We start from the raw sequence: 27943 nt of genomic DNA on the forward strand, positions 1-27943 counted from the left end.
GGTCTTGGTATTCACGTCAGCTGCACAGCTGTGCCATGTCTACAAGAGCAAGCTGGAACTCAGTCCCTGGTCACCAGGGTTCAGGGGTGCTCCCAGTTCACAATTCTCTGCACACATGTCAACAGATACTTGATCACTGTCCTTTGGACTCCACTGGAGGAGGACAGATAGAAAGGACCTGGGCGTGTCTCTCCTGGACCCTGTTCTGTGCGTCATTTCCCTTCGCTGGCTTCAACTGTCTGGGTTCACTGAAGTGAGACCACAGTTAGTCTAAGGCCATTCCTGGGTCCCTGCTTTCTTCCCTAGGCTTGGTGGGAAGTGCAAACCCAGTCGGATTGGGAAGAATGATGTGACTCCCTGGAGTGACTGTGTCTCTGAGGGGGCTGCCTCGGGAACACTTAGTTTGGGCAAAGGAAGGCCAAGAGATTCTTTATGGTTGGTGAAGCTCATGGTAGAGGACACAGTGGGAGTGTTGCCAATTGTGTTCCCTGTGGGATCCCATAACACAGAACTAATACTTGAGATGCTTCACGCTTGGTATGTGAAGATATGCAGCCCAGTGTCGTGTCACAGGCTTTTAGTCCCAGCACTTTGGAGGCCGAGGCAGGTGGATCTGTGAGTTCAAGGCTAGCCTTGTTTACAAAGCAAGTTCCAGGAAACTAGGACTGTTACAAAACAAAATAAAGCAAAACAAAAAACCTAGACAAACAACACCACCACCATAAAAAAAAAAAAGAAAATGAAAAAGAAAAGAGAAAAGGAAGAAAGATAACAGAAATAAATCCAGAATTTAATTATTTTTATTTAAATGACAAGGTAAAATGAGAAGACAGTCAAAAGACAAAACTTAATGGAAAGGGAATCAAAGTACAACAGAGGTGTGTCAGTCAAATCCCAGCAGGAACTTGACTCTAAAGAGACAAGATCAGGTCTAAGAACGGAGCACCATGATCCCACCATGCACAGCCACTGAGGCAGCTGTGCATCGGTGATGTGAGCTTTAAAACTGCTCGTGATAGTTGAGGAGAACATTTTGAGACATTGTGTACATCTAGGGTGACGCACTGAGAGAGCCCCAAACAAAGCATTCGAGGGGTTTTGATATTGTGACTTCCTGTTGTGTTGAAGAGAAGGATTCATGGATTGCTGCACCACATAAGTCTGCCAGAGGTGTCTGGATGTGTGCTGGACCCCACCAGGCTGACAGAAGTGTCTGGATGTGTGCTGGACCGAACCAGGCTGACAGAAATGTCTGGATGTGTGCTGGACCACACCAGGCTGACAGAAATGTCTGGATGTGTGCTGGACCACACCAGGCTGACAGAAGTGTCTGGATGTGTGCTGGACCACACCAGGCTGAAGGACATGTAGTAGAACCAGTGAGAGCTGCTTCTGCTGAGGATTCTGAAGAACCTGCTGCCCACTCACAGAAAAGAAAATGTTTGTGGACAGTGTTGTAAAAGATACAAGAGAAATAGAGTTTGGCCAGACTGAGACCTTAGAGGTTGTAGATGATTGATTGAAAGGTAGAGAAGTCAGGGCAGGAACTGGGAGGCAGAAACTATGGGGAGTGCTGCTTACTGTTTCCTCAGCCTGGATTTTAATGGCCTTATTGAACAGCTTAACTGCCCTACCACATGTATCCTACCCTGCTCACTGTCCGCCAGGTCTGGCTCTGTACCCCTTTCTGCCCAATACAGCCTTTTGCCTTCCACTTTGAGCCCAACACCCAGATGTTTAAAGACAGGTATTGGGGTGCAGTCTGTGGTGTCCTCTCCACATTTCACCAGCACTTTCCAAACCACCTTCAGTCCATTGATCACAATCACGCGCTTCCAGGCCATCTGCAGGCTGAACACCTCACCATAGTGTTGTCGAAGCTGAAGGAGAGGGACAGAGCACTTAGGAAGTGAGATAGCCCACAGATCCTTGAACCAGCTTAATGTGTAAGTATTGGCACAGTGTCCATGTGTACGTGTGTGTCTGTGTCATTGTGTGAGTGCACAATGAGTGTGTGTGCAAATGCTTGTGTGTGTGTGTTTGTGTATTTGTGTGTGTGTTGTTTGTTTTGATACTTAGTTCTTACATTTGCTGGGCAAAAGCTCTTCCACTGAGTTCCATGCCCGTCTCAGACCTGGCGTCCTGTGGCTGTGGCATCTCATCCTTTAAATTCAGTAAAGGACTCATGGTAGATATGACACCTGTTGTGATCTTGCCAGAGCCTGGACACTGTCCTGGGGCCACTCAGCATCACAGGACACATGAAGAAACTGGTTCCTTGAGATGGGCAGTGAGGCCAGAGACCACACAGCAGCAAGAGATTTGAACAGCCACAGCCCCTCTCTCTCCACTTGGTCTACTGACAGACATGCTGAACTAGACCTAAGATCATGCACTTCACTAAGCCCTCATCTGTGACAGAATCATTTGGACTTGGGGCCTTCATGATTGCTGCCCTGTCCAAAAAGATATGAACCTTGCTGTCACAACCTGTCTCACCTCCTGGATTTCCCCCAATCCCCCAAAAAACCTTTTGCCCTAGAAAGTAGAGTGTCCTCAGACCTGGCAGTGTGTGCAACCAGGGAGCTGTTAAGCCTGTCTGATCCTGGGGGCCCAGCTCCTGTCTAACCTGTGGCTACATGCCCAGGATGTAGTGAAACAGACACTGTAAGCTCGGTATCCATCCACCACCAACTCCCTCACCTTGTAGAACCTATATGGCATGTACCTGAAGTCCACCTGCAGCAGATAGCTCGCAAGGGCAGGGGCACAGGGCCAGGTGGGTATCTAGAGTCCAGTGCTGGCACTGGGGCAAGAAATCCACCAGTATTATGAAAATGAGTTTGACTATGGATACAGAACCAGGGCATGCCCAGTCAGCAACTCCAAAGCTGCTCCACTGCTGCCCAGGCTTCTGGTAAAACAATGTCCAACACTCACAACAGACACCTGGGATCAGGAAGTCCCACAGATTGGAACCTGCCACCTTCTAAGGGACTGCCAATGGTGCCCTTTTGTCTTTTGCCACAAGTTTCTGTATTTTGTTTGGCCACGTGCAGGGAGGGGCCAGCGACCTTCAGTCTATCCTGAGAGCTGAACATTGCTGTTCAGCGGGGCTGAGCACGATGGGCAAATGTCCAGTGGAACACCTGCTTTAAGGTGCATAATCATTACCCGTAGAAAAATGATCAGGTATGCCACCCATGTGCGTCTTTGGGGCCTTGAGGACACTGCCTGGGGAAGCAGTAAGACCTCACCAAAGCTTCGGGGAACATTTTGTTGGCCAGAGAGGATGGCCTGACCGTGAGTACCAGTCAATGGCTTCTGTGGGTGTATGAGCAGTGGGAGGGTGTCTCCTGCAGTTAGGGGAAGGAGGCTGCAGCCCCACTGGGTGAGTGAGGGGCAGTGGGGGAAGGCCACTGGAAACCCTGTGGGTAAGTGAGGCACAGTGTGGGAATGCAGCAGGATCCCTGTGTGGCAGTGGGGGGCAGAAAGGAAAGGCAGTGAGAGCCCCAGTGGATTAGTGGGGGTCAGTGCAGGGAGGCCGGAAAAACCCATCTAAGTGAGTGGGGGCGGTGGGGGAGATAGATGGATCCCCTTTGGCTGAATGGGGGGCCGTGGAGGAGTAGCTGGATCTCCTTGGCTGAGTAGGGGCCAGTGGGAAGATATTTGGAGCCCATGTAATCCTCAGTGTAGGCCTGAGGTCCCACACTTGATCAGGAGTTCAAGACACACAATTAGGAGATTTCCCAGATCCTATCTGAGATAGCTGAGAAATAGTCTGAAAAGCCTGAGGAGGCCATGAGGTTGGGCCAGGAACTTGTCCCATGGTGGTCTCTTTCCTTTATTCACACTTTGTTTCTTGGTGGGTCAATCTCTCCCCCAACTGTCTTCCACATGGGATATGGAGGCAGTGTCCTCATAATGCCAGAGGCCTGTGTTTAGGATGGCAGCCATGAGGAGAATGTGAAGGTGACTCCTGAGCCTTCCAACACATGGCACCTGTGTTCTGGGCACAGCTGGGCACACTGCACATGTCAGCTCATCACTCACTAGGGTCACTGAAGGTGCAGTCCCTGTCCTTGCTGGGGATCCAAACCTCTGAAGACTCAGAAGTCCATTAGAATCCAGGCAGGCGCTCTCTGCTGCCCCCTCCAGTGTGGAAGAAGGGAGGCAGGAGCTGAGTGAGAGGAGATGGAGTCCACACCATGCAGCACCTCAGCAAGGACTAGATCCAGGGATCCCTCCTCTCTGCTGCCGCTGCCACCCACTTCTCTGCTCACATCTATGTCACCGGAGCCTTTGGGGGACTCTACACTTCTTGTTTGTCCTGAAGCCCCAAGTCTGCTAACTGTTCCTGTCCATAGCTCTTGGTCCTGTCCAACCCAGTTAGGATAATGCGTCAACCCAGGCTGGTGCACAGACAAGGATCCTTCTCTAGCTCAAACTTGACCTGAATGGAGCCCTGAATGGGAGTCAGGACAGCAGCATGGGTCATAGGAGTGGGGACAGAGACAACTCTGCTCTGGTCACTGATAGGCTCAGGCTGGTGGCTTCCTCCTGGTTTGCCCCAGGACCCTCCCAGGGTAACTTTTGAGGACTGATGGTTAAACCTGGATGTTAATTGTCTTACATCCGCGTCTCTTCAACTCTCCTCCCTTGTTATGTGTGTCATGTACGACATCATGAAAGAGTAGCAATGATCTGACTGGGTACAGGTGTGCAGTGTGGCATGGACCGATTCAGGCCTGAGTTTCCTGCTTCAGGCTAAGTGAATCCCAGTGAGGTAAGTGTACCAAGGATGTGAGGGATGTCACACACTGTGTGTTGTAAAGTCCCTGGTCTGTCACCTGCTTTTGGGAGATGACCTGGATGCTCTGGTGAACACCTGCCTGTTAGCACTATTTTTCCCCATTCATCCTACTCAGCCATGTGAACAAATGTGTCCTGTCAGGATCAGTGTGACTTCCAGGGGGACAGGGGTCTTGACATTCATGTCAGCTGCACAGGTCTGCCATGTCCACAAGAGCAAGCTTGAACTCAGTCCCTGGTCACCAGGGTTCAGGGGTGCTCCCAGTTCACAATTCTCTGCACACATGTCAACAGATACTTGATCACTGTCCTTTGGACTCCACTGGAGGAGGACAGATAGAAAAGACCTGGGCATGTCTCTCCTGGACTCTGTTCTGTGTGTCATTTCCCTTTGCTGGCTTCAACTCTCTGGGTTCACTGAAGTGAGACCACAGTTAGTCTAAGGCCATTCCTGGGTCCCTGCTTTCTTTCCCTAGGCTTGGTGGGAAGTGCAAACCCAGTCAGCTTGGGTAGAGTGATGTGACTCCCTGGGGTGACTGTGTCTCTGAGGGGGCTGCCTCGGGAACACTTAGTTTGGGCAAAGGAAGGCCAAGAGATTCTTTATGGTTGGTGAAGCTCATGGTAGAGGACACAGTGGGAGTGTTGCCAATTGTGTTCCCTGTGGGATCCCATAACACAGAACTAATACTTGAGATGCTTCACGCTTGGTATGTGAAGATATGCAGCCCAGGGTGGTGTCACAGGACTTTAGTATTTGAGTATTTGAGAGGCCGAGGCAGGTGTATCTGTGAGTTCAAGGCCAGCCTGGTTTACAAAGCATATTCCAGGAACCTAGGACTATTACAATAGAAACCCTGTTTCAAAAAACAAAACAGAAACCCCAAACAAACAAAGGATCCAATGAAAAGAAGAAAAGTAAAAAGGAAGGAAGAAAGCAGAAAGAAATGCAGAATTATAAATTTTCTAAAATGACAAGGCAAAACGAGGAAACAGTCAAAAGACAAAACTGAATGGAAAGGGAATCAAAGTACAGCAGAAGTTTATCAGTCAGGTCCCAGCGGGAACCTGACTCTAAAGAGACAAGATCAGGTCTAAGAACGGAGCGCCATGATCCCAACATCCACAGCCACTGAGGCAGCTGTGCATCGGTGATGTGAGCTTTAAAACTGCTCGTGATAGTTGAGGAGAACATTTTGAGACATTGTGTACACCTAGGGTGAAGCACTGAGAGAGCCCCAAACAAAGCATTCGAGGGGTTTTGATATTGTGACTTCCTGTTGTGTTGAAGAGAAGGATTCAGTGATGTGCTGGACCACAAAAGTCTGACAGAAATGTAGGGATGTGTGAACTCTGGATGGTGGACATGTAGGGATGTGTGCTGGACCACACCAGGCTGACAGAAATGTAGGGAACTGTGCTGGACCACACCGGGCTGAAGGACGTGTAGTACAGCCAGTGAGAGCTGCTTCTGCGGAGGATTCTGTAGAATCTGCTGCCCATCTCACAGAAAAGAAAATGTTTGTGGGCAGTGTTGTAAAACATACAAGATAAATAGAGTTTGGCCAGACTGAGACCTTAGAGGTTGTAGACGACCGAGTGGAAGGTAGAAAGTCAGGGCAGGAACCGGGAGGCAGAAACTAAGGCAGGGCCTATGGAGGAGTGCTGCTTATTGGCTTCTGAGTCTGAATTTCAGTGGCCTTATTGAACTTATCACCTCTATCATTTCCTGTCTTTCCTCTCCTCACTGTTCCCCAGGTCTGGCTCTGAACCCCTCTCTGCCCCACACAGCCTCTTGCCTTTAGCTTTGGGACCAGCGCTCAAGTGTTGAAAGAAGGGTATTGGGAGAGGGGGTCTCCAGTGAACTCTCCACATTTCACCAGCTCTTCCCGAACCGCCTTCAGTCCATTGACCACAACCACGGGCTTCCAGGCCATCTGCAGGCTGAACACGTCACCATAGCGTTGTCGAAGCTGAAGGAGAGGGACAGAGCACTTAGGAAGTGAGATGCCCACAGATCCTTGAACCAGTTTAAAGCGTAAGTATTGGCACAGTGTGTGTGTGTGTGTGTGTGTGTGTGTGTGTGTGTGTGTGTGTGTGTGCATCAATGTGTGAGTGCACAATGAGTGTGTGTGCAAATGCCTGTGTGTGTGTTTGTGTTTTTGTGTGTGTGTTGTTTGATTCGATCCTTAATCCTTAAATTGGTTGGTCAAAACTCATCCACTGAGCTCTGTGCCCTGTCTCAGATCTGGTGCCTTGTGGCTGTTGCATCCCATCCTCTAAGTTAAGCAAAGGACTCATGGTAGGTATGACACCTGCTGTGATCTTGCCAGAGCCTGGCCACTGTCCTGGGGCTCCTTAGCATCTCATGACACATGAAGAATCGGGTTCCTTGAGATGGGCAGTGAGGCCATAGACCACATAGCAGCAAGAAGATTCAAGAAGCCACAGCCCCTCTCTCTCCACTTGGTCTGTGACAGACATTCTGAACTAGACCGAAGATCATGCACTTCACTAAGCCCTCATCTGTGACAGAATCATAAGGACTTGGGGCCTTCCTGATTCTACCCTGTCTAACTGGATCTGCACCCTGCTGTCAAACCCTTATCACCTCCTGGATTTTGCGTCACTTTCCAAAAAACCTTTTGCCCTAGAAAGTAGAGTGTCTTGAGACCTGGCAGTGCCTACAACCAGGGAGCTGTTTATATTGTCCCATTCTGGGGGCCCAGCTCCTGTCTAACCTGTGGCTACATCCCCAGGATGTGGTGCCACAGACACTGTAACCTTGGTAACCATCCACCATGGACTCTCTCCCCTTTTAGAACCTGTGTGGCATGTTGTTGAATTCCACCTGCAGCAGGATGCCCAGTACAGGAAGGGGGCACAGGGCCTGGTGGGTAGGGAGAAGTCCAGCGCTGGCGCTGGTGGAAGAAATCCACCAGTAATATATAGATGACTGTGAATATGGCCACAGACCCCAGGCTGTGCCCCGTCAGCAGCTCCACGTCTGCCCCACTGTTGCCCAGGCTTCCAAGAAAATAATGTCAACTACTCACAACAGATACCTGGAATTCAGAAGTCCCATAGATTGGAATCTGCCACCTTAAACGGACTGTCAATATTGCCCTTTGTTCTTTGTCATAAATTTCTGTGTTTTGTTTGGTCAGGTGCAGTGAGGGGCCAGCAACCTTCAGTCCATCCCAAGAGCTGAACATCGTGGTTCTGCTGGGCTGAGCACGATGGACAGATGTCCAGTGGAACATCTGCTTCAAGGTGCATAATCATTACCTGTAGAAAAATGATCAGGTATGCCACCCATGTGCTGCTTCTGGGGCTTGAGAACATTGCCTAGGGAAGCAGTAAGACCTCACCAAAGCTTCATGGAATGTTATCTTGGCCAGAGAGGATAGCCTGACCGTCAGTACCAGTCAGTGGCTTCTGTGGGTGTGTGAGCAGTGGGAGGGTGTCTCCTGCAGTTAGGGGATGGAGGCTGCAGCCCCACTGGGTGAGTAAGGGGCAGTGGGGGAAGGCCACTGGAGACCCTGTGGGTAACTGAGACACAGTGTGGGAATGCAGCAGGATCCCTGTGTGGCAGTGGGGGGCAGAAAGGAAAGGCAGTGAGAGCCCCAGTGGATTAGTGGGGGTCAGTGCAGGGAGGCAGGAAAAGCCTCTCTAAGTGTGTGGGAGCAGTGGGGAGATAGTTGGAGCACATGTGGGGTCATGTGGGGCGTTTGGGGAGTTATCTGGATCACTTCACTGAGTGGGGGCATTGGGGAAGATAATTGGACCCCAGTGTAGGCCTGAGGTCCCACACTTGTTCAGGAAAGCAAGACACACAATTAGGAGATTTCTCAGACCAATCTGAGAGCGCTGAGAAATGGTCTGAAAATCCTGGGGAGGCCACTAAATTGGTCCAGCAACTTTTCACATGGTGGTCTCTTTCCTTTATTCACACTTTGTTTCTTGGTGTGTCAATCTTCCCCCAACATCTTCCACATGGAGGTATGGAGGCAGTGTCCTCCTCATACCAGAGGCTGTGGTTAGGATGGGCAGCCATGAGAAGAATGTGAAGGTGACTCCTGAGCCTTCCAGCAAATGTCACCTGTGTTCTGGGCACTGCTGGGCACACTGCACATGTCAGTTCATCACTCCCTAGGGTCAGTGTGGGTGCAGTCCCTGTCCTTGCTGGGGATCCAGACCTCTGAAGACCAAAGGCTCAGAATCCCAGTGGAATCCAGGCGGGAGCTCCCTGCTGCCCCCTCCAGTGTGGCAGAAGGAAGGCAGGAGCTGAGTGAGAGGAGATGGAGTCCACAGCATGCAGCACCTCAGCAAGGACCAGACCCTGGGTCTCCTCCTCTCTGCTGCCCCTGTTGCCAGTCACTTTCCCATGTCTATGTCACCGGGTCCTGTGGGGGACTCTACACTTCTTGTTGGCCAGAAGCCCCCAATCTGCTAACTGTTCCTGTCCATAGCTCTTGGCCCTGCCCAACCTAGTAAGGATTTTATGGCACCCTAGGTTGGGGCACAGACAAGTGTCTTTCTCTAGCTCAAACTTGCCCTGAATGGAGTCCTGAATGAGAGTTAGGACACCAGCATTGGTCATGGCCAGGAGTGGGAACAGAGACAACTGTGTCTGGTCACTGGCTCAGGCTGGGAGCTTCCTTCTGGTTTACTCCAGGACCCTCCCAGGGTAACTTGTGAAGTCTGATGGTTAAACTTGCACGTTAGATGTCCCACATTCTGCCTCTCTTCAAGTCTCCTCCTCTCTTCTGTGTGTCATGTATGACATGAAAGAGTAGCATTGGTGCTGACTGGGTACAAATGTGCAGAATGGCATGGACCAACTTAGCTGTGGGATATCCTCTATGATGTGAATATATGTTGCTATGACTGATTGATAGTAAAAGGCTGATTGGCCAGTAGCCAGGCAGGAGGTATAGGCAGGACAAAGAGAGAGGAGAATTCTGGGAACAGGAGGGCTGAGGTAGAGAGGTGCTGCCAGCTGCCACAAGGAGAAGCATGATTTATAGATTTATAGATTTATATGTTTATATATATTTATATATATTTATATACTGGTAAGCCACAAATCACATGGCAAGGTATAGATTTATAGAAACGGGTTAATTTAAGATACAAGAACAGATAGCAAGAAGCCTGCCATGGCCAAACAGTTTATAAGTAACATGTCTCTGTGTGTTTGCTTGGTTGGGTCTGAGTGGCTGCAGGAGCCGGGTGGACACAGGAATACTCCAGCTACAATTGGCGCCCAATGGGTTGGCAAGAGTTTTCACCTAAAACCTGAGAAAAAAGATTCTAAAACGGAGCTAAAAACAGCTTCCTAGTTGTCTCTCTCAAGCTAGTGGCAGCCTGTGGGTTTGAGCTACTCTATGGCGGGTTTGTGGCATTGCGGGCTTGACCGATGCTATGTTACGTAGAACTGTCCCTGAGCTGCGCTCTATGCTGTGTGTTGGATATAGTTTTTGCTACTTAAAAAAAAAAAAAAAAAAAAAAAGAGGTTTCTGTGCTACACGCTGCTGGATGGAATCATAGACCCACTGCTTTCCAGAGTCTGTGGTAGCATGGTTCCCAGAGCTGCTGGTAAAAGTATCACCAACATGTTGCAAAGCTGAGGTGGGTGGAGCCAGCAGCCATAGCTGCCCTTTGAGTCCTAGAATGCTGCAGTTTAAAGCAAAAGTTCACAGTAAGACAGATTCAGATGGGATAAACCTCTAAACAGTTTACAATGTGTGTAAAAATGTACATAGGCTTGAAAGAGAGAAAAAATATATGCAGCTATATAAAGAAATAGTTTTTAAAAATAAAGTCTTTAGAGAGACAGTAAAGGTAGTACAAAAATAAGCCACGTAAAGATGGATATTACATAGAGAATCTGGATTGTGTTGTCTTTGGGATTTTTAACTGCAGAAAGACATTTGATTGTAAAAGCTGTTGAGTTATGTATATGGATATGTATGCCAATATGTATATTTTAACGATACCTTGACTTCAAAATTTGGATCTAAAGATATGTTGCTTTGGAAAGGAGGCTCTGCTTATGTTTCCACAGAAAGCAAAAGGGTATAGATTTGTTCCAGATTAAGATGCATCAGCTTTGACCAGCCAAGACTCCCTGAAAGGTCTCCAATGACATCATGGCCCAGATGACCCAACATCCAGAATGGTTTCAAGACAACTGGCTCAGACAATACAGCCTCATGGACTACTCCATAATCCTAAAAATTTCTTTATGTCCCCATAAGATACAGCGCCCTCATCCAGCAGGAAGTAGTAAGAGAAGCTACGCCCAAATTCCCAAATATGCCAAGCTGGCTTTGGAGATGGAATTGGTTCACTCCTTCTCTAAACCTAAGCATATTCCTAAAAGAAAAGGTTGAGAGATTCTTGTGTCCCATATCACAAGAGCCCTCTGGTGTGGGACAGAGAAAAACCAATATTTTTATTTAAAGCAGGTTGATTATCAATGCAATCTCTTTCTTAAGAAGAAAAGGGGATAATGTAGGCGTGGTAGAATGAAAGGGTAGATTAATGAACCTACTTTTAGAGAAAAACAACATTTTAAAATGTTTTACATTGCTATGGATTTTAGTATATTGATACAAGTTTAAACTTAATTTTGTTATACTGTATATATATATTTCTACTCTCGTTTGAGGTATTATGTTTATGTAACTCATTTAGATTGTAATGGATAATTAAAAAATACAGATTAATAATTAGTCTTCTATGATAGTCAAACTTATAGTCATGTTAAGTTTTCTAGGTATACATAGATATAATTCAATTAGGTAGGTAATCTTCAAATACTTCAAATATCTACAGAATATGGCATTTAAAATGTTGTAAAAATTTGGACTTTATAGACAGTGAGACATATCTGCTCCTGGCAGCACCAATTTGCTTCAGAGAGGAGGGTGGGTATTGAAGACACTCTATAAAAAGTTTATCTTCTTATTGGCAAAAACAGTCATTTGGGCAAGAAACTGTTCTTGCCTGGACTGCTTGATCGACTGGACATGCAGAACCCATAAGAAGGTGACCACTGAACTTTGCTTGACAAAATGGTCCTTCAGGTTCCTGCTTCGCAGAGGAAACTGCCAGACATTCTACAGGACACAGAGAGAAGTGACTGAGAGACTCTAGGCCTGTGGGCTGAAGACAGATGCCCCTACTTTACCAAAGAACTTTGGGTGAGTGTCCAGGCTGCCAGCTATCTCTGTCTACTCTCACAAGACTCCCAAAAGTTGCTTGCATCCTTCTCCCATTTCTCAGGTAATATTATTATATCCTTCTGAGGTCTTTGATGTAGTTGAAGACTAGATAGTTATAATTTCCTTAGTTATGATAAGAGATAAGTTAGATATGAAACCTTAGACTCACAAATATAGGATAGGTAGGATATCTTCTTTAATTCTGCCAAAGACAAAATGGACTAGATATTATATATAAATAGACTAATATTGTAACTGTAATTCTTGCTTGATAATTGGTTTGTTATATGTAATTTTACTACGTTAAGGTTAAAATCTTCCTTTTTGAAAAAACAGAAAAGGGGAAGTGCTGTGGGATATCTTGTGTGCTGTGAATATGTGTTGCTATGACTGATTGATAATAAAAGGCTGATTGGCCAGTAGCCAGGCAGGAAGTACAGGCAGGACAAAGAGAAAGGGGAATTCTGAGAACAGGGTGGCTGAGGCAGAGAGATACTGCCAGCCGCCATGATGTAAGATACTGGTAAGCCACAAGCCACGTGGCAAGGTATAGATTTATAGAAACGGGTTAATTTAAGATATAAGAACAGATAGCCAGAAGCCTGCCATCGCCATGCAGTTCATAAGTAACATAAGTCTCTGTGTGTTTACTTGGTTGGGTCTGAGTGGCTGCAGGAGCCAAGTGGACACCCGAATACCCAGGCAATACAACTCAGTCCTCATTTTCCTGCTTCAGGGATGAATGAGTCTCCATGATCTAAGTGCCATGAGCAAGTGAGGGAAGTCACAAACACTGTCCTCTCTCTGCAGTCACCTCTGTGGGGACAGCAGCTTTCCCAGCTCTGGGGGCCTTTCCAGGCGCTCATGCACCTCAGGGTCTCAGGGGACTCCTGCATCTCTGTCACCAGACAGGAGCAGTGTGGGTCCTGTCAGGCTCATGACACCTGTCCCTGGACCCCTGGAGTCCTGCCCCTGCCTGCAGTTTGTCACCTCCTCAGTCAGCGCTGCTGTGTCTTTCTGGTGAGGAAGGGTCAGGCGACACTCTGAGCACCAGGACTCTACTTCCTTCCTCTCTTTCCTCCCATCCTCCTCTCCTGCTTTCCCTTCATCCCATTCAGTTTCCTCTTTTCTCTCCCCCCCTCCCCCGCGGCTCTCTGTTCGTGAGACCGTGATCCTCAGCATGGACTCTGGCAGTCCTGAACCTTGCTTTATAGCCCAGGCTAGCCCCAAACTTGCCATTCTCTGTGTCAGGGTCCCAGGTGCTGAATCTGCAGGCTGTGCCTTTGCACTAGGGTGAGCTCAACCCTTTCTCCTAGCATTCAAGGTGACCATTAGGAAGGCTCAGGTGCAGGGTGAGTGGTGATGGTGGACAGTTCTCTGAGTACCAGATGCAGACAGGATGAGTTTAAATGAGAAAGGAAATGGCAGCCATAAAACTGGTTTATTGTGGGAAGATCAGAGTGAGCTAGGGGCTGGACTAGAATCTGTGTCCTGCTATCGAGAGACTGCACAGAGCTCGTAGGGGGAGGGAGTTGCCAAAACACCAACAACTCTCTGGTCACTGGGCCGGGGCTGTCCATCAGGCACCAAGAAGCTAAAGCACTGCATGAGATAGGTGAAGAAGAGGAAGAGCTCCATGCGGGCCAGAGGCTCCCCCAGGCATGCTCTGCGGCCTGTGGGTGGGAGAGGGGCTCAGTCAGTCTGGGGCCTGATGGATGCTCCACCCTCCAAGGCCCCCTAGGAAGAGACATGGAGCCAGGCACCCCCCAGGACCTGCTGAGAATGGCATGAAGGCCTCATGCTTCACAAAGCGGCCCTGGGCATCCAGGAAGTGTTCAGGGTGGAACTGGAGGGGCTTCTCCCAGACAGTCTCATCCTTCAGCACGGAGGACAGGTTGGGGATGAGGGTCGTTCCCTGGCAGGAGGCACATGGTGTGAACATGGACTGAGACATGGCTAACATGACCCTGGTCATCAAGTTCACATGAACATCCTCTTCCTGCACACTCTGGATTATTTATTGAACCTCAGTCCCAGAGCCCCACAGCTCCTTCTCTAATGCCATGCAGGGCCCTGTATGGAGTCTCCCGTTGGCACTTAAACAGATCTGTTTCTGTGTGCAGTGTTCTCTAAAATCCCCTGTGGTCATTTTCATTGGCCATTTCTCTTTCCCAAGGACTTTTGGTGGCTAATGTGGGTCTAAACCAGGCTGGTTCCATCGGCATGTTGGACATCTGGGCTATGCTGGTCTTGTTCTTTCCTGCCCATGTATGCTACTGTCATGATGTAATAGTTTGAGGGCCCATGCCTACCTTGGGGATGAGGAAGCCCTGGACTTTAATGTCACGAGATGTGATGCATGGCAAATTCAACGGAGAGATGTCCCCAAAGCGCTGCACCTCATGAATGACAGCATTGGTGAAGGGCATGCGGGCCTGGTCTGCCATCTCTGGCCTTCTGGCCTGTCCTATGACTTCATCAATCTCCTGTTGCACGCGGCCTGGAGGGAGAGCATCTTCTCAGTGAAGCATTCCCAAGGGACTTCCCTTTCTCCTCTCTTACCACCACGTGAAGGGCTGAGTCCATGTGAGCAAGATGTCCATGAGTGTTGCTGGTGTCTGGCTTAAGTCTGTGCTACACGTGTGTTGATTTTGCTCAGGGAGTGTGCCTGTCTCTCCTCCCTCCCAGCCCCAGCCAGGCTCACTCTGCACATCTGGGTACAGGATCATGAGCAGCAGGGCCCAGGACAGTGTGGTTGAGGTGGACACTATCCCTGCAGCGAACAGGTCAGCCACCACTGTGTGTAGGTTCTCATCATTGAAGCTGCTCTCAGGATTCCCCTTGGCCTGGGCCAGACAGGAAAAGTGGGTCAGTGGGGAGAGAAGTCTGGAATGGCCTCCCAATGTGTCCACCAGCCCAGGGGCTGAGGCACTTGGTGATACACAGGATGGCAGCCCCCAGCCCCCAGCCCCATGTTAACAGCTGCCCCTCACCTTCTCCACCTCTGCCAGGAAGGCATCAGTCAGGTCTCGGGGTGGCTGTTCAGGGTCCTGGGTCTTCCTGTGCTCAGTCAACAGGTCACCCAGCATTGCTGCCAAGTTCTTCTGTCCCTGGAGGACCTTGTCAGCCAGTCCTGGGATGCGCAGGAGGATTGGGAACATGTTAAGTACCTGTGACAGCCACAGAGGAAGTGTCAGTGCTTCCTTTAAAATTTAATTACTCATGATTCATTATTGTGTATGGGGCTCATGTGCCATGGTGCATGTGAGCAAGTGATAGGACAATGTGTAGGGTCCATCATCCGTTCTTAGTGGTTTTCACTCTTTTGGGAGGCCCACCACCCAGTTCCAAATTAAACATACATGGAAGCTTATTCTTATTTATAAATGCCTGGCCATAGCTTGACTTGTTTCTTGCCAGCTTTCCTTAACTTAAATGATGCCATCTCCCTTTTTCCTCTGGACGTCTCCTGTTTCTTACTTCTGTAAATCTTACTCTTACTCCATGGCTTGCTGGGTGGCTGGGTGGCTGGGTGGCTGGGTGGCTGGCCCCTGGAGTCCTCCTCCTCCGGTGGCTACTTCTCTCTCATTACTTTTTCCTCTCTTCACTCCTCCATCTCTCTTCTCTTCTTCCTCCTCCCAGAGTTCTCCTTCTATATATTCTCTTTGCCTGCCAGCCCCGCCTGTCTCTCTCTCTCTCCTGCCTTGCTGCTGGCTGTACAGTTCTTTATGAGATCAGTCAGGTGTTTTAGACAGGCCCAGTAACACAGCTTCACAGAGTTTAACAAATGCAACATAAACGAAAGTATCACACCTTCAAATAATACTCTACTGCAATCATCTCTACCCTACATGGGTCCCAGGCGTCAAACTCAGGACTCCATACTTGCTTGGCAAGCCCCTTACCCACTAACCACTTGGCTGGCAGCTTGGTGTTGCTTATGCTCCGTGTCCACCTGGACCCGTCTCAGATCCCAGCCTCCTTCACAATGGGCCCAGAGCCTGCTTGTCCCCACCCATCATTGCCTCCTCCTCAGTTCCAGCCCTCAGGCTCTTGTAGCCCAGGGTGAACAGAAGGAACATTCTACTCTGGAAATCACAGAATTGTCTGGCTTTTATGTAGACAGAAGGTACAGGTTCCCTCTCTTTCTAGAAGCCCTGACTTTGATCCACTTCCCCCTCCTGTTATCTGACGTTTGTCAAGCTCCAGGCCTTTCCTCCTGCAGTTGACTCCCCAAAGACCTCTCCCTTGGTCTTTTCTCACAGTTTCCTCTGTGACCCCCCGATAGCATAAAAGTGGTGCAGCAGGCTGCCCCGAGCCTCCTACCTCAGGAATGAAGCCAGAGACGTCTGTCAAACCTTCTTCCAGGAGTTTCAGCATCCTGATGAGGTAAGGGTCTTCATATTCAAAGCGACGAGCAAAAATGAGAGACGAGATCACATTGCACGTAGCTTTGTCCAGCATGGTGTTGGGATTGAAGGGCCGCCCTGGGAGTGGAGTTGCAAACAAGTCATGTACTTTTCATGTCTCACTGTGCCCATCTCATCCCTCACCCATCACCCACCAGCCTTTTCGGCGAGGACGTCACAGAGGTGGCCAGCCTCCTCTGTCACCCACTGCTCCAGGGATTTCTTGCCCAGGCCGAAGTTGCGCATGGTGGACACAGAGAATTTTCGCTGTTCTCGCCACTCGGGCCCGTAAGGTGCAAAGATCACTCCTGTAGACACATCTGTGTGTAACCAAGGACACCTGGCTCTGCTGTCCTCTGCTCCTGTCATTCCTCTCCTCCTGTGGCATCAAGGTCACTCATAACCTCCCTCCTCACCTCCCATCCACACAAACTTCTCTATCTCTCTCCAGCATACTAAGAAGCTTCCATTATGGATTTCAGTGACCTTTCTTGAACTACTTAACTGCCTGATCATGTGTATTCTACCCTGTCTTTCCTCTGCTCACTGTCCCCCAGGTCTGGCTCTGAACCCCTGTCATCCCCCACACAGCCTCTTGCCTTTAGCTTTTGGACCAGGACTCAAGTGTTCAAAGATGGGTATTGGGGGGCGGTCTGCAGTGAACTCTCCACAGTTCACTAGCACTTCCCGAACCGCCTTCAGTCCATTGACCACAACCACAGGCTTCCAGGCCATCTGCAGGCTGAACACGTCACCATAGCGTTGTCGAAGCTGAAGGAGAGGGACAGAGTGCTTAGGAAGTGAGATGCCCACAGATCCTTGAACCAGCTTAATGCATAAGTACTGGCACAGTGTCCGTGTCCGTGTGTCCGTGTATGTGTGTGTGTGTGTGTGTGTGTGTGTGTGTGTGTGTGTGTGCATGTGTATCAGTGTGTGAGTGCACAATGAGTGTGTGTGCATATGCTTGTGTGTGTGTGTGTGTGTGTGTGTGTGTGTGTGTATTTGTGTGTGTGTTGTTTTTTTCATACTTAGTTCTTACATTCACTGGGCAAAAGCTCTTCCACTGAGCTCCGTGCCCTGTCTCAGGCGCCCTGTGGCTGTGGCATGCCATTTTAAGTTCAGTAAAGGACTCATGGTAGATATGACACCTGTTGTGATCTTGCTAGAGCCTGGACTCTGTCCTGGGGCCCCTCAGCATCTCATGACACATGAAGAAACTGGTTCCTTGAGATGGGCAGTGAGGCCAGAGACCACACAGCAGCAAGAGATTTGAACAGCCACAGTCCCTCTCTCTCCACTTGGTCTCTGCCAGACATGCTGAACTAGACCTAAGATCATGCACTTCACTAAGCCCTCATCTGTGACAGAATCATAAGGACTTGGGGCCTTCCTGATTGCTGTCCTGACTAACTGGATCTGCACCCTGCTGTCACACCCTCATCACCTCCTGGATTTTGCTTCACCTCCCAAAAAACATTTGCCCTAGAAAGTAGAGTGTCCTCAGACCTGGCAGTGCCTGCAACCAGAGAGCTGATTGTATTGTCCCGTGCTGGGGGCCCAGCTCCTGTCTAACCTGTGGCTACATCCCCAGGATGTGGTGCCACAGACACTGTAACCTCGGTAACCATCCACCATGGACTGTCTCACCTTGTAGATGCTGTTTGGAATGTCGTTGAGGTCCACCTGCAGCATGTTTCCCAGCACAGGCAAGGGCACAGGGCCTGGTGGGTAGCGTGAAGTCCAGCGCTGGCGGCGGTGCATCAGATCCACCAGTAATATGAAGAGGACTGTGAATATGGCCACAGACCCCAGGCCATACTCAGGCAGCAGATCCATGTCTGTCCACTGCTGCCCAGGCTTCCAAAAAAACTATGTCCAACACTCACAACAGACACCCGGGATCAGGAAGTCCCAACAGCTTGGAACCTGTCACCTTATAAGGGACTGCCAGTGGTGCCCTTTTGTCCTTTGCCACAAATTTCTGTGTTTTGTTTGGTCAAGTGCAGTGAGGGGTCAGAGACCTTCGGTCCATCCCAAGAGCTGAGCATAACAGTTCTGCTGGGCTGAGCATGATGGGCAGATGTCCAGTGGAACACCCGCTTTAAGGTACATAATCACTACCTGTAGAAAAATCATCAGGTGTGCCACCCGTGTGCAGCTTCGGGGGCTTGAGGACACTCCCTCTGAAAGCAGTAAGACTTCACCAAAGCTTCATGGAAGGTTGCGTTGGCCAGAGAGGATAGCCTCACTGTCAGTACAGGTCAGTGGCTTATGTGGGTGTGTGAGCAGTGGGAGGGTGTCCCCTGCAGTTAGGGGAAGGAGGCTGCAGCCCCACTGGGTAGGTGAGGGGCAGTGGGGGAAGGCCACTGGAGACCCTGTGGGTAAGTGAGGCACAGTGTGGGAATGCAGCAGGAGTCCCTGTGTGGCGTGGGGTGGGGGGGTGGGCAGAAAGGAAAGGTAGTGAGAGCCCCAGTGGATTAGTGGGAGCCAGTGCAGTGAGGCAGGAAAAGACCCTCTAAGTAAGTGGGGGGCAGTGAGGGAGATAGATGGATCCCCTTTGGCTGATTGAGGGGGCAGTGGAGGAGTATCTGGATCTACTTTGGCTGAATGGGGGCAGTGGGAAGGTAGTTGGAGCCCATGTAATCCTCAGTGTAGGCCTGAGGTCCCACACTTGATCAGGAAAGCAAGACACACAATTAGGAGATTTCTCAGACCATTTGGAGAGAGCTGAGAAATGGTCTGAAAGCCTGAGGAGGTCACTAGGTTGGACCAGGAACTTGTCCCATGGTGGTCTCTTTCCTTTATTCACACTTTGTTTCTTGGTGGGTCAATCTCTCCCCCAACATCTTCCAAATAAAGATATGGAGGCAGTGTCCTCCTCATGCCAGAAGCTGTTTTTAGGATGTGCAGTCATGAGGAAAATGTGAAGATGACTCCTGAGCCTTCCAACAAATGTCATCTGTGTCCTGGGCACTGCTGGGCACACTGCACATGTCAGCTCATCAATCACTAGGGTCAGTGAAGGTGCAGTCCCTCTCCTTGCTGGGGATCCAGACCTCTGAAGACCAAAGGCACCTTGAAGCACCTCAGCAAGGACTAGATCCTGGGTCTCCTCCTCTCTGCTGCCCCTGCTACTCATTTTTCAGCCCACGTCTATGTCACCAGGGCCTGTGGGGGACTCCATGCTTGTTGCTGGCCTGAAACTCCCACATCAGCTTCCTGTTCTTGTCCAGAGCTCTTTCCCTGTCCAACAAAGTTAGGATAATATGGGACCCTAGTTTGGGGCACTGACAAACTTTCTCAACCCCCAACGTGGCCTGAATGGAGCCCTGAATGGAAGTCAGGACAGCAGCATGGGTCACAGTCCAGAGTGGAGGGACAGAGACAACTGTGCTCTGGTCACTGATTGGTTCAGGCTGGTGGCTTCCTCCTGGTTTGTCCCAGGACCCTCCCAGGGTAACTTCAGAGGCCTGATGGTCAAACCTGGATGTGAGTTGTCCCACATTCTGCCTCTCTTCAAATCTCCTCTCTTCTGTGTGTCATGTATGACATCATGAAAGAGTAGCATTGGTGCTGACTGGGTACAGGTGTGCAGGGTGGCATGGACTGACTCAGGCCTGATTTTCCTGCTTCAGCCTAAGTGAATCCCAGTGAGGTAAGTGCACCAAGCAGGTGAGGGATGTCACACACTGTGTGTTGTAAATTCTCTGGTCTGTCACCAGCTCTTGGGGATGACCTGGATGCTCTGGTGAACACCTGCCTGTTAGCCCTGCTTGCCCCCTTTCATCCTCCATCCGTGCCTCCTCAGCCATGTGAACAAATGTGTCCTGTCAGGATCAGTGTGACTTCCAGGGACACTGGGGTCTTGACATTCATGTCAGCTGCACAGGTGTGCCATGTCTACAAGAGCAAGCTGGAACTGAGTCCCTGGTCATCAGGGTTCAGGGGTGCTCCCAGTTCACAATTCTCTGCACACATGTCAACAGATACTTGATCACTGTCCTTTGGACTCCACTGGAGGAGGACAAATAGAAAGGACCTGGGCATGTCTCTCCTGGACTCTGTTCTGTGTGTCATTTCCCTTTGCTGGCTTCAACTGTCTGGGTTCACTGAAGTGAGACCACAGTTAGTCTAAGGTCATTCCTGGGTCCCTGCTTTCTTTCCCTAGGCTTGGTGAGAATTGTAAACCCAGTCAGCTTGGGAAGAGTGATGTGACTCCCTGGGGTGACTGTGTCGCTGAGGGGGCTGCCTCGGGAACACTTAGTTTGGGCAAAGGAAGGCCAAGAGATTCTTTATGGTTGGTGAGGCTCATGGTCTGAGGCTGTGGTGGCATTGTGGTCCCCAAAATATTGTGCATGCTAATAAACTTATCTGGGGTCAGAGAAGAGAACAGCCACAGTATTAAACATAGAGGATAGGTAGTGGTAGCACACGCCTTTAATCCTAACATTCCAGAGGCAGAAATCTATCTGTTCAAGGATACAGCCAAGCATGGTGAGTCACAACTTTAATCCCAGAAAGCAAGGCTTTAATCCCAGGGAGTGATGGCAGATAGCAGAAAGGTATATAAGGCATGAAGACCAGGAACTAGAAGCATTTGGCTGGTTAAGCTTTCAGGCTTTGGAGCAGCACAGTTCAGCTGAGATTCATTCGGGATGAGGACTGAGAGGCTTCCAGTCTGAGGAAACAGGATCAGCTGAGGAACTAACGAGGTGAGGTAGCTGTGGCTTGTTCTGCTTCTCTGATTTTCCAGCATTTGCCCCAATACCTAACCAGGTTTGTTTTTATTAATAAGATTCTTTAAGATTCCTGCTACATGAGGCCACAGCAGGAGTGTTGCCCATTGTGTTACCGATGGAATCGAAAACCGCAGAACTAATGCTTGAGATGGGTCACACTTGGTATGTGAAGAAATACAGCCCAGTGTGGTGTCACAGGCCTTTAATCCCAGTATTTGAGAGGTTTAGGCAGGTGGATCTGTGAGTTGAAGGTCAGCCTGGTTACAAAGCAAGTTCCAGGAAGCTAGGACTGTTACAAAAGAAACCCTGTTTCGAAAAACAAAACAAAAACCAAAAACAAACAAATAAAAAGAAGAAAAGTAAAAGGGAAGAAAACAGAAAGAAATGCACAATTTGTAAATTTTTAAAAATGACAAGGTAAAACGTAAAAACAGTCTAAAGACAAAACTGAATGGAAAGGAAATCAAAGTACAAGAGGAGAATATCAGTCAGGTTTCAGCGGAAACCTGACTTGAAAGACACAAAGTCAGGTCTAAGAATGGAGCGCCATATTCCAACATCCACAGCCACTGAGGCAGCTGTGCATCGGTGATCTGAGCTTTATAACTGCTCATGATAGTTGAGGAAAACTTTTTGAGACATTGTGTACACCTAGGGTGAAGCACTGAGAGACCCCCAAACAAAGCATTCCAGGACTTTTGATATTGTGACTTCCTGTTGTATTGAAGAGAAGGATTCAGTGATGTGCTGGACCACAAAAGTCTGACAGAAATGTGGAGATGTGCGCTGGACCACAATAGTGGACATATAGGGATGTAGGGGACCACACAAGGTTGTTGGATATGTAGGGATGTGTGCTGGACCACACCAGGTTGACAGAAATGTCAGGATGTGTGCTGGACCCCACCAGGCTGAAGGATATGTATTTGAGCCTGAGAGAGATGCTTCTGCAGAGGATTCTGTAGAATCTGCTGCCCATTTCAGAGAAAAGAAAATGTTTGTGTGTAGTGTTGGAAAAGATACAAGAGAAATAGAGTTTGGCCAGACTGAGACCATAGAGGTTGTAGAAGACTGAGTGGAAGGTAGAAAGTCAGGGCAGGAACCGGGAGGCAGAAACTAAGGCAGGGACCATAAAGGAGTGCTGCTTACTGGCTCCTCAGCCTAGATCTCAGTGGCCTTATTGAACAGCTTAACTGCCCTACCACCTGTATCCTACCCTGTCTTTCCTCTGCTCACTGTCCCCCAGGACTGGCTCTGAACCCCTCTGTGCCCCACACAGCCTCTTGCCTTTAGCTTTGGAACCAGTGCTCAAGTGTTGAAAGAAGGGTATTGGGGGGTGGTCTGCAGTGTCCTCTCCACATTTCACCAACACTTTCCAAACCACCTTCAGTCCATTGATCACAACCACGGGCTTCCAGGCCATCTGCAGGCTGAAAAAGTCACCATAGTGTTGTCGAAGCTGAAGGAGAGGGACAGAGCACTTAGGAAGTGAGGTGCCCTGCCCACAGATCCTTGAACCAGCTTAATGCATGTGTGCATATGCTTGTGTGTGTGTTTGTGTATTTGTGTATGTGTTGTTTGTTTTGATCCTTAATCCTTAAATTCCCTGGTCAAAACTTATTCACTGAGTGCCGGTCTCAGACCTGGCACCCTGTGGCTGTGGCATTCCATCCTTTAAGTTCAGTAAAGGACTGCTGTGTTCTTGCCAGAGCCTGGACACTGTCCTGGGACCCCTCAGCATCTCATGACACATGAAGAAACCGGTTCCTTGATATGGGCAGTGAGGCCAGAGACCACACAGTAGCAAGAGATTCGCACAGCCACAGCCCCTTTCTCTCCACTTGGTCTGCTGACAGACATGCTGCTCTAGACCTAAGATCATGCACTTCACTAAGCCCTCATCTGTGACAGAATCATAAGGACTTGGGGCCTTCATGATTCTACCCTGTCTAACTGGATCTGCACCCTGCTGTCACACCCTCATCACCTCCTGGATTTTGCGTCACTTCCCAAAAAACCTTTTGCCCTAGAAAGTAGAGTGTCCTCAGACCAGGTAGTGCCTGCAACCAGGGAGCAGTTATGCTTGTCCCGTGCTGGGGGCCCAGCTCCTGTCTAACCTGTGGCTATACCGAAGGATGTGGTGAATCAGACACGGTAACCTCGGTAACCATCCACCATGGACTCTCTCCTCTTGTAGAACGTGTGTGGCATGTCGTTGAAGTTCACCTGCAGCAGGTTGCCCAGCACAGGCAAGGGCACAGGGCCTGGTGGGTAGCGAGAAGTCCAACCCTGGCGCCGGTGGAAGAAATCCACCAGTAATATAAAGATGAGTGTAATATGGGCATAGACACCAGGCCGTGCCCAGTCGGCAGCTCCATGTCTGCCCCACTGCTGCCCAGGCTACCAAGAAAACAATGTCCAACACTCACAACAGACACCTGGGATCCAGAAGTCCCACAGATTGGAACCTGCCATCTTGTATCAGACTGCCATGTTGCTTTTTGTCCTTAGCCACAAGTTTCTGTATTTTGTTTGGTCAAGTGCAGTGAGGGGCCAGCGACCTTCAGTCCATCCCAAGAGCCGAACATTGTGGTTCTGCTGGGCTGAGCACGATGGGCAGATGTCCAATGGAACATCTGCTTCAGGTGCATAATCATTACCTGTAGAAAAATGACCAGGAATGCCACCCATGTGCAGCTTTGGGGGCTTGAGGACATTGCCTCAGGGGGCAGTAAAAAAAAAAAACAAAAAACAAAAAACATCCTCACAAAAGCTTTGTGGAACGTTGTGTTGGCCAGAGAGGATGGTCTGACCGTGAGTACCAGTCAATGGCTTCTGTTGCTGTGTGAGCAGTGGGAGGGTGTCTCCTGTAGTTAGGGGAAGGAGGCTGCAGCCCCACTGGGTGAGTGAGGGGCAGTGGGGGAAGGCCACTGGAGACCCTGTGGGTAAGTGAGGCTCAGTGTGGGAATGCAGCAGGAGTCCCTGTGTGGCGTGGGGTGGGGGGGGGCCAGAAAGGAAAGGCAGTGAGAGCCCCAGTGGACTAGTGGGGGTCAGTGCAGGGAGGCAGGAAAAGCCCCTCTAAGTGAGCAGGGGCAGTGGGGGAGATAACTGTAGCCCATGTAAGGACATGAGGGCACTGGGGGAGTTATCTGGATCTCCTGGACTGAGTGGGGACAGTTGGGAAGGTAGTTAGACCCCAGTGTAGGGCTGAGGTCACACACTGGATCAGGAAAGCAAGACACACAACTATCGGAGATAGCTGATAAATGGTGTGAAAATCCTGGGGAGACCACTAAGTTGGGCCAGGAACTTGTCCCATGGTGGTCTCTTTCCTTTATTCACACTTTCGTTCTTGGTGGGTCGATCTTCCCCCAACATCTTCCACATGGAGGTATGGAGGCAGTGTCCTCCTCATGTCAAGAGGCCTCTGTTTAGGATGGCAGCCATGAGGAGAATGTGAAGGTGACTCCTGAGCCTTCCAACAAATGGTACCTCTGTCCTGGGCACTGCCGGGCACACTGCACATGACAGCTCATCACTCCATATTGTCAGGGAAGGTGCAGTCCCTGTCCTTGTTGGGGATCCAGATCCAGCATATGTCATGGTCAGAAGTGGGGACAGAGACAACTGTGCTCTGGTCACTGATTGGCTCAGGCTGGTGGCTTCCTCCTGGTTTACTCCAGGACCCTCCCAGGGCAGCTTCTGAGGACCGATGGTTAAACCTGGACGTTAGTTGTCCCACGTTCTGCCTCTCTTCAAGTCTCCTCCTCTCTTCTGTGTGTCATGTATGACATCATGAAAGAGTAGCATTGGTGCTGACTGGGTACAGGTGTGCAGAATGGCATGGACCAACTCTGCTGTGGGATGTCCTGTATGCTGTGAGTATATGTTGGTATGATTGATTGATAAATAAAATGCTGATTGGCCAGTGGCCAGGCAGGAAGTATAGGCGGGACAAACAGGGGGAGAATTCTGGGAACAGGAGGGCTGAGGTAGAGAGACCTTGCCAGCCGCCATGAGGAGAAGCATGATGTAAGATACTGGTAAGCTACAAGCCACATGTTGATGTATAGATTTATAGAAATGGGTTAATTTAAGATATAAAAACAGATAGCAAGAAGCCTGCTGTGGCTGTACAGTTTATAAATAATATAAATCTCTGTGTGTTTACTTGATTGAGTCTGAGGGGCTGTAGGAGCTGGGTGGACACAAGAATACTTCGAGCTACACTACTCAGTCCTGATTTTCCTGCTTCAGGGATAAATGAGTCCCCATGATCTAAGTGCACCAAGCAGGTGATGGATGTCACAAACACTGTGTATTATAAAGTTCCTAGTCTGTCACCAGCTCTTGGCGGATGACCTGGATGCTCTGGTAAATATCTGCCTGTTAGCACTGTTTGCCTCCTTTCATCCTCCATCTGTGTCTCCTCAGCCATGTGAACAAATGTGTCCTGTCTGGATCAGTGTGACTTCCAGGGGCACTGGGGTCTTGGTATTCATGTCAGCTGCACAAGTGTGCCATGTCCACAAGACCAAGCTGGAACTCCCTGGTCATCAGGATTCAGGGGTGCTACCAGTTCACAGTTCTCTGCACACATGTCAAAAGATACTTGATCACTGTCCTTTGGACTCCACTGGAGGAGGACAAATGGATCCTGGGCGTGTCCTGTCCCCTGACACATGTGACAGACGGCTGGGGGTGTGTCCAATCCCTAGCTCTGCTGTCCCTTTCCCTCCTGCTGCTCTTCTTCCCTGTCCTCTCTCTGCCATCACCTCTGTGGGGACAGCAGCCTTCCCAGCTCTGGGGGCCTTTCCAGGCACTCATGCACCTCAGGGTCTCAGGGAACTCCTGCATCTCTGTCACCAGACAGGAGCAGTGTGGGTCCTGTCAGGCTCATGACACCTGTCCCTGGACCCCTGGAGTCCTGCCCCTGCCTGCAGTTTGTCACCTCCTCAGTCAGCGCTGCTGTGTCTTTCTGGTGAGGAAGGGTCAGGTGACACTCTGAGCACCAGGACTCTCCTTCCTTCCTCTCTTCCCTCCCATCCTCCTCTCCTGCTTTCCCTTCTTCCCATTCAGTTTCCTCTTTTCTCTCCTCCCCTCCCCCCGGCTCTCTGTTCGTGAGACCGTGATCCTCAGCATGGACTCTGGCAGTCCTGAACCTTGCTTTATAGCCCAGGCTAGCCCCAAACTTGCCATTCTCTGTGTCTGGTTCCCAGGTGCTGAATCTGCAGGCTGTGCCTTTGCACTAGGGTGAGCTCAACCCTTTCTCCTAGCATTCAAGGTGTCCATTAGGAAGGCTCAGGTGCAGGGTGAGGGGTGATGGTGGACAGTTCTCTGAGGAGCAGATGCAGACAGAATGAGAGTTTAAATGAGAAAGCAAGTGGCAGCCATAAAACTGATTTATTGTGGGAAGATCAGAGTGAGCTAGGGGCTGGACTAGAATCTGTGTCCTGCTATCGAGAGACTGCACAGAGCTCGTAGGGGGAGGGAGTTGTCACAACACCAACAACTCTCTGGTCGCTGGGCCGGGGCTGTCCATCAGGCACCTAGAAGCTAAAGCACTGCAGGAGGCAGGTGAAGAAGAGGAAGAGCTCCATGGGGGCCAGAGGCTCCCCCAGGCATGCTCTGCGGCCTATGGGTGGGAGAGGGGCTCAGTCAGTCTGACGCCTGGTGGATGCTCCACCCTCCAAGGCCCCCTGGGAAGAGACCTGGAGCCAGGCACCCCACAGGACCTGCTGAGAATGGCATGAAGGCCTCATGCTTCACAAAGCGGCCCTGGGCATCCAGGAAGTGTTCAGGGTGGAACTGGAGGGGCTTCTCCCAGACAGTCTCATCCTTCAGCACGGAGGACAGGTTGGGGATGAGGGTCGTTCCCTGGGGGGAAGCACATGGTGTGAACATGGACTGAGACATGGCTAACATGACCCTGGTCTCCAAGTTCACACGCATATCCTCTTCCTGCACACTCTGGACTCGTTTCCCAGAGCATCTTAGCCCCTTCACTACTGTTAGAAGGTGTCCCCAACCAAGACCTGTCCCTGTGTGCAGTGCTTCCTAAAATCCCCTGTGGCTTATTCAATTGGACATCCCACTTCCCTGAAGAATCCTGCTTAATGGTTGTCGTGTGTTCACACCCAGGTTGGTCCCATCACCATGTGGAAATCCAGGATGTGGTGGTCTTGGTCTTTCTTGCCCTTGTTTGCTAGTGGCCATGCTATGGTAAGAGTGCCATGCATACCTTGGGGATGAGGAAGCCCTGTACTTCAATGTCTCGAGAGGTCATGTGTGGCAAGTTCATTGGGACAATGTCTGCAAATCGCTGGGCCTCATGAATGACAGCATTGGTGTAGGGCATGCGGGCCTGGTCTGCCATCTCTGGACTCCGCCCCTGCCCTATGACTTCATCGATCTCCTGGTGGACTCGGCCTACAGAAACAGCATTCCCCCAGTTAAGGACTCCCAGGAAGATGCCCCTTAACCCTCTACTACTTCTGTGTTAAGGGCTGGGTCCATGGGAGAAAGATGGCCATCATCCTTGTTGGAGTCTTGGTCTCTTTCCTTTATTCACCCTTTGTTTCTTGGTGGGTCAATCTCTCCCCCAACGTCTTCCACATGGGATATGGAGGCAGTGTCCTCCTCATGCCAGAGGCCTGTGTTTAGGATGGCAGCCATGAGGAGAATGTGAAGGTGACTCCTGAGCCTTCCAACACATGGCACCTGTGTTCTGGGCACAGCTGGGCACACTGCACAT

The 27943-nt window shown here is 49.9% G+C and overlaps 1 protein-coding gene and 1 pseudogene across 2 annotated transcripts; both read right to left on the bottom strand.

Moving 5' to 3' along the window:
• Positions 1-13535: 13535 nt before the first annotated feature.
• On the bottom strand, positions 13536-18286 carry LOC128116302 (cytochrome P450 2D28-like). Of its 2 annotated transcripts, XM_052747481.1 has the most exons (9): positions 18098-18286; positions 17050-17221; positions 16606-16758; positions 16368-16528; positions 15035-15211; positions 14746-14887; positions 14354-14541; positions 13815-13956; positions 13536-13714 (listed from the first exon to the last, which is right to left on the bottom strand). In XM_052747481.1, exons 1-9 carry the CDS (start codon positions 18284-18286, stop codon positions 13536-13538), a joined length of 1503 nt encoding a protein of 500 aa, XP_052603441.1. The 2 variants fall into 2 exon arrangements, with proteins under 2 accessions (XP_052603441.1, XP_052603442.1); XM_052747482.1 differs by lacking the exon at positions 16606-16758.
• Positions 18287-26645: 8359 nt separating this feature from the next.
• LOC128116164 (cytochrome P450 2D27-like) lies at positions 26646-27943 on the bottom strand (annotated as a pseudogene).

The sequence above is a fragment of the Peromyscus californicus genome, unplaced genomic scaffold, assembly GCF_007827085.1.
Source record: "Peromyscus californicus insignis strain IS unplaced genomic scaffold, ASM782708v3 Scaffold_20__1_contigs__length_68692818, whole genome shotgun sequence".
Classification (NCBI taxonomy): Eukaryota; Metazoa; Chordata; class Mammalia; order Rodentia; family Cricetidae; genus Peromyscus; species Peromyscus californicus.

What these genes read in the sequence shown, in the direction of transcription:
- LOC128116302 (XM_052747481.1), bottom strand. Translation starts at nt 18,286, where the DNA reads ATGGATCTGCTGCCTGAGTATGGCCTGGGGTCTGTGGCCATATTCACA. An exon ending in TTCCAAACAGCATCTACAAG is followed by an intron (nt 17,222 to 18,097) that starts GTGAGACAGTCC and finishes CCTCTCCTTCAG; the next exon opens with CTTCGACAACGCTATGGTGA. An exon ending in TCCTGGTCCAAAAGCTAAAG is followed by an intron (nt 16,759 to 17,049) that starts GCAAGAGGCTGT and finishes ATGTGTCTACAG; the next exon opens with GAGTGATCTTTGCACCTTAC.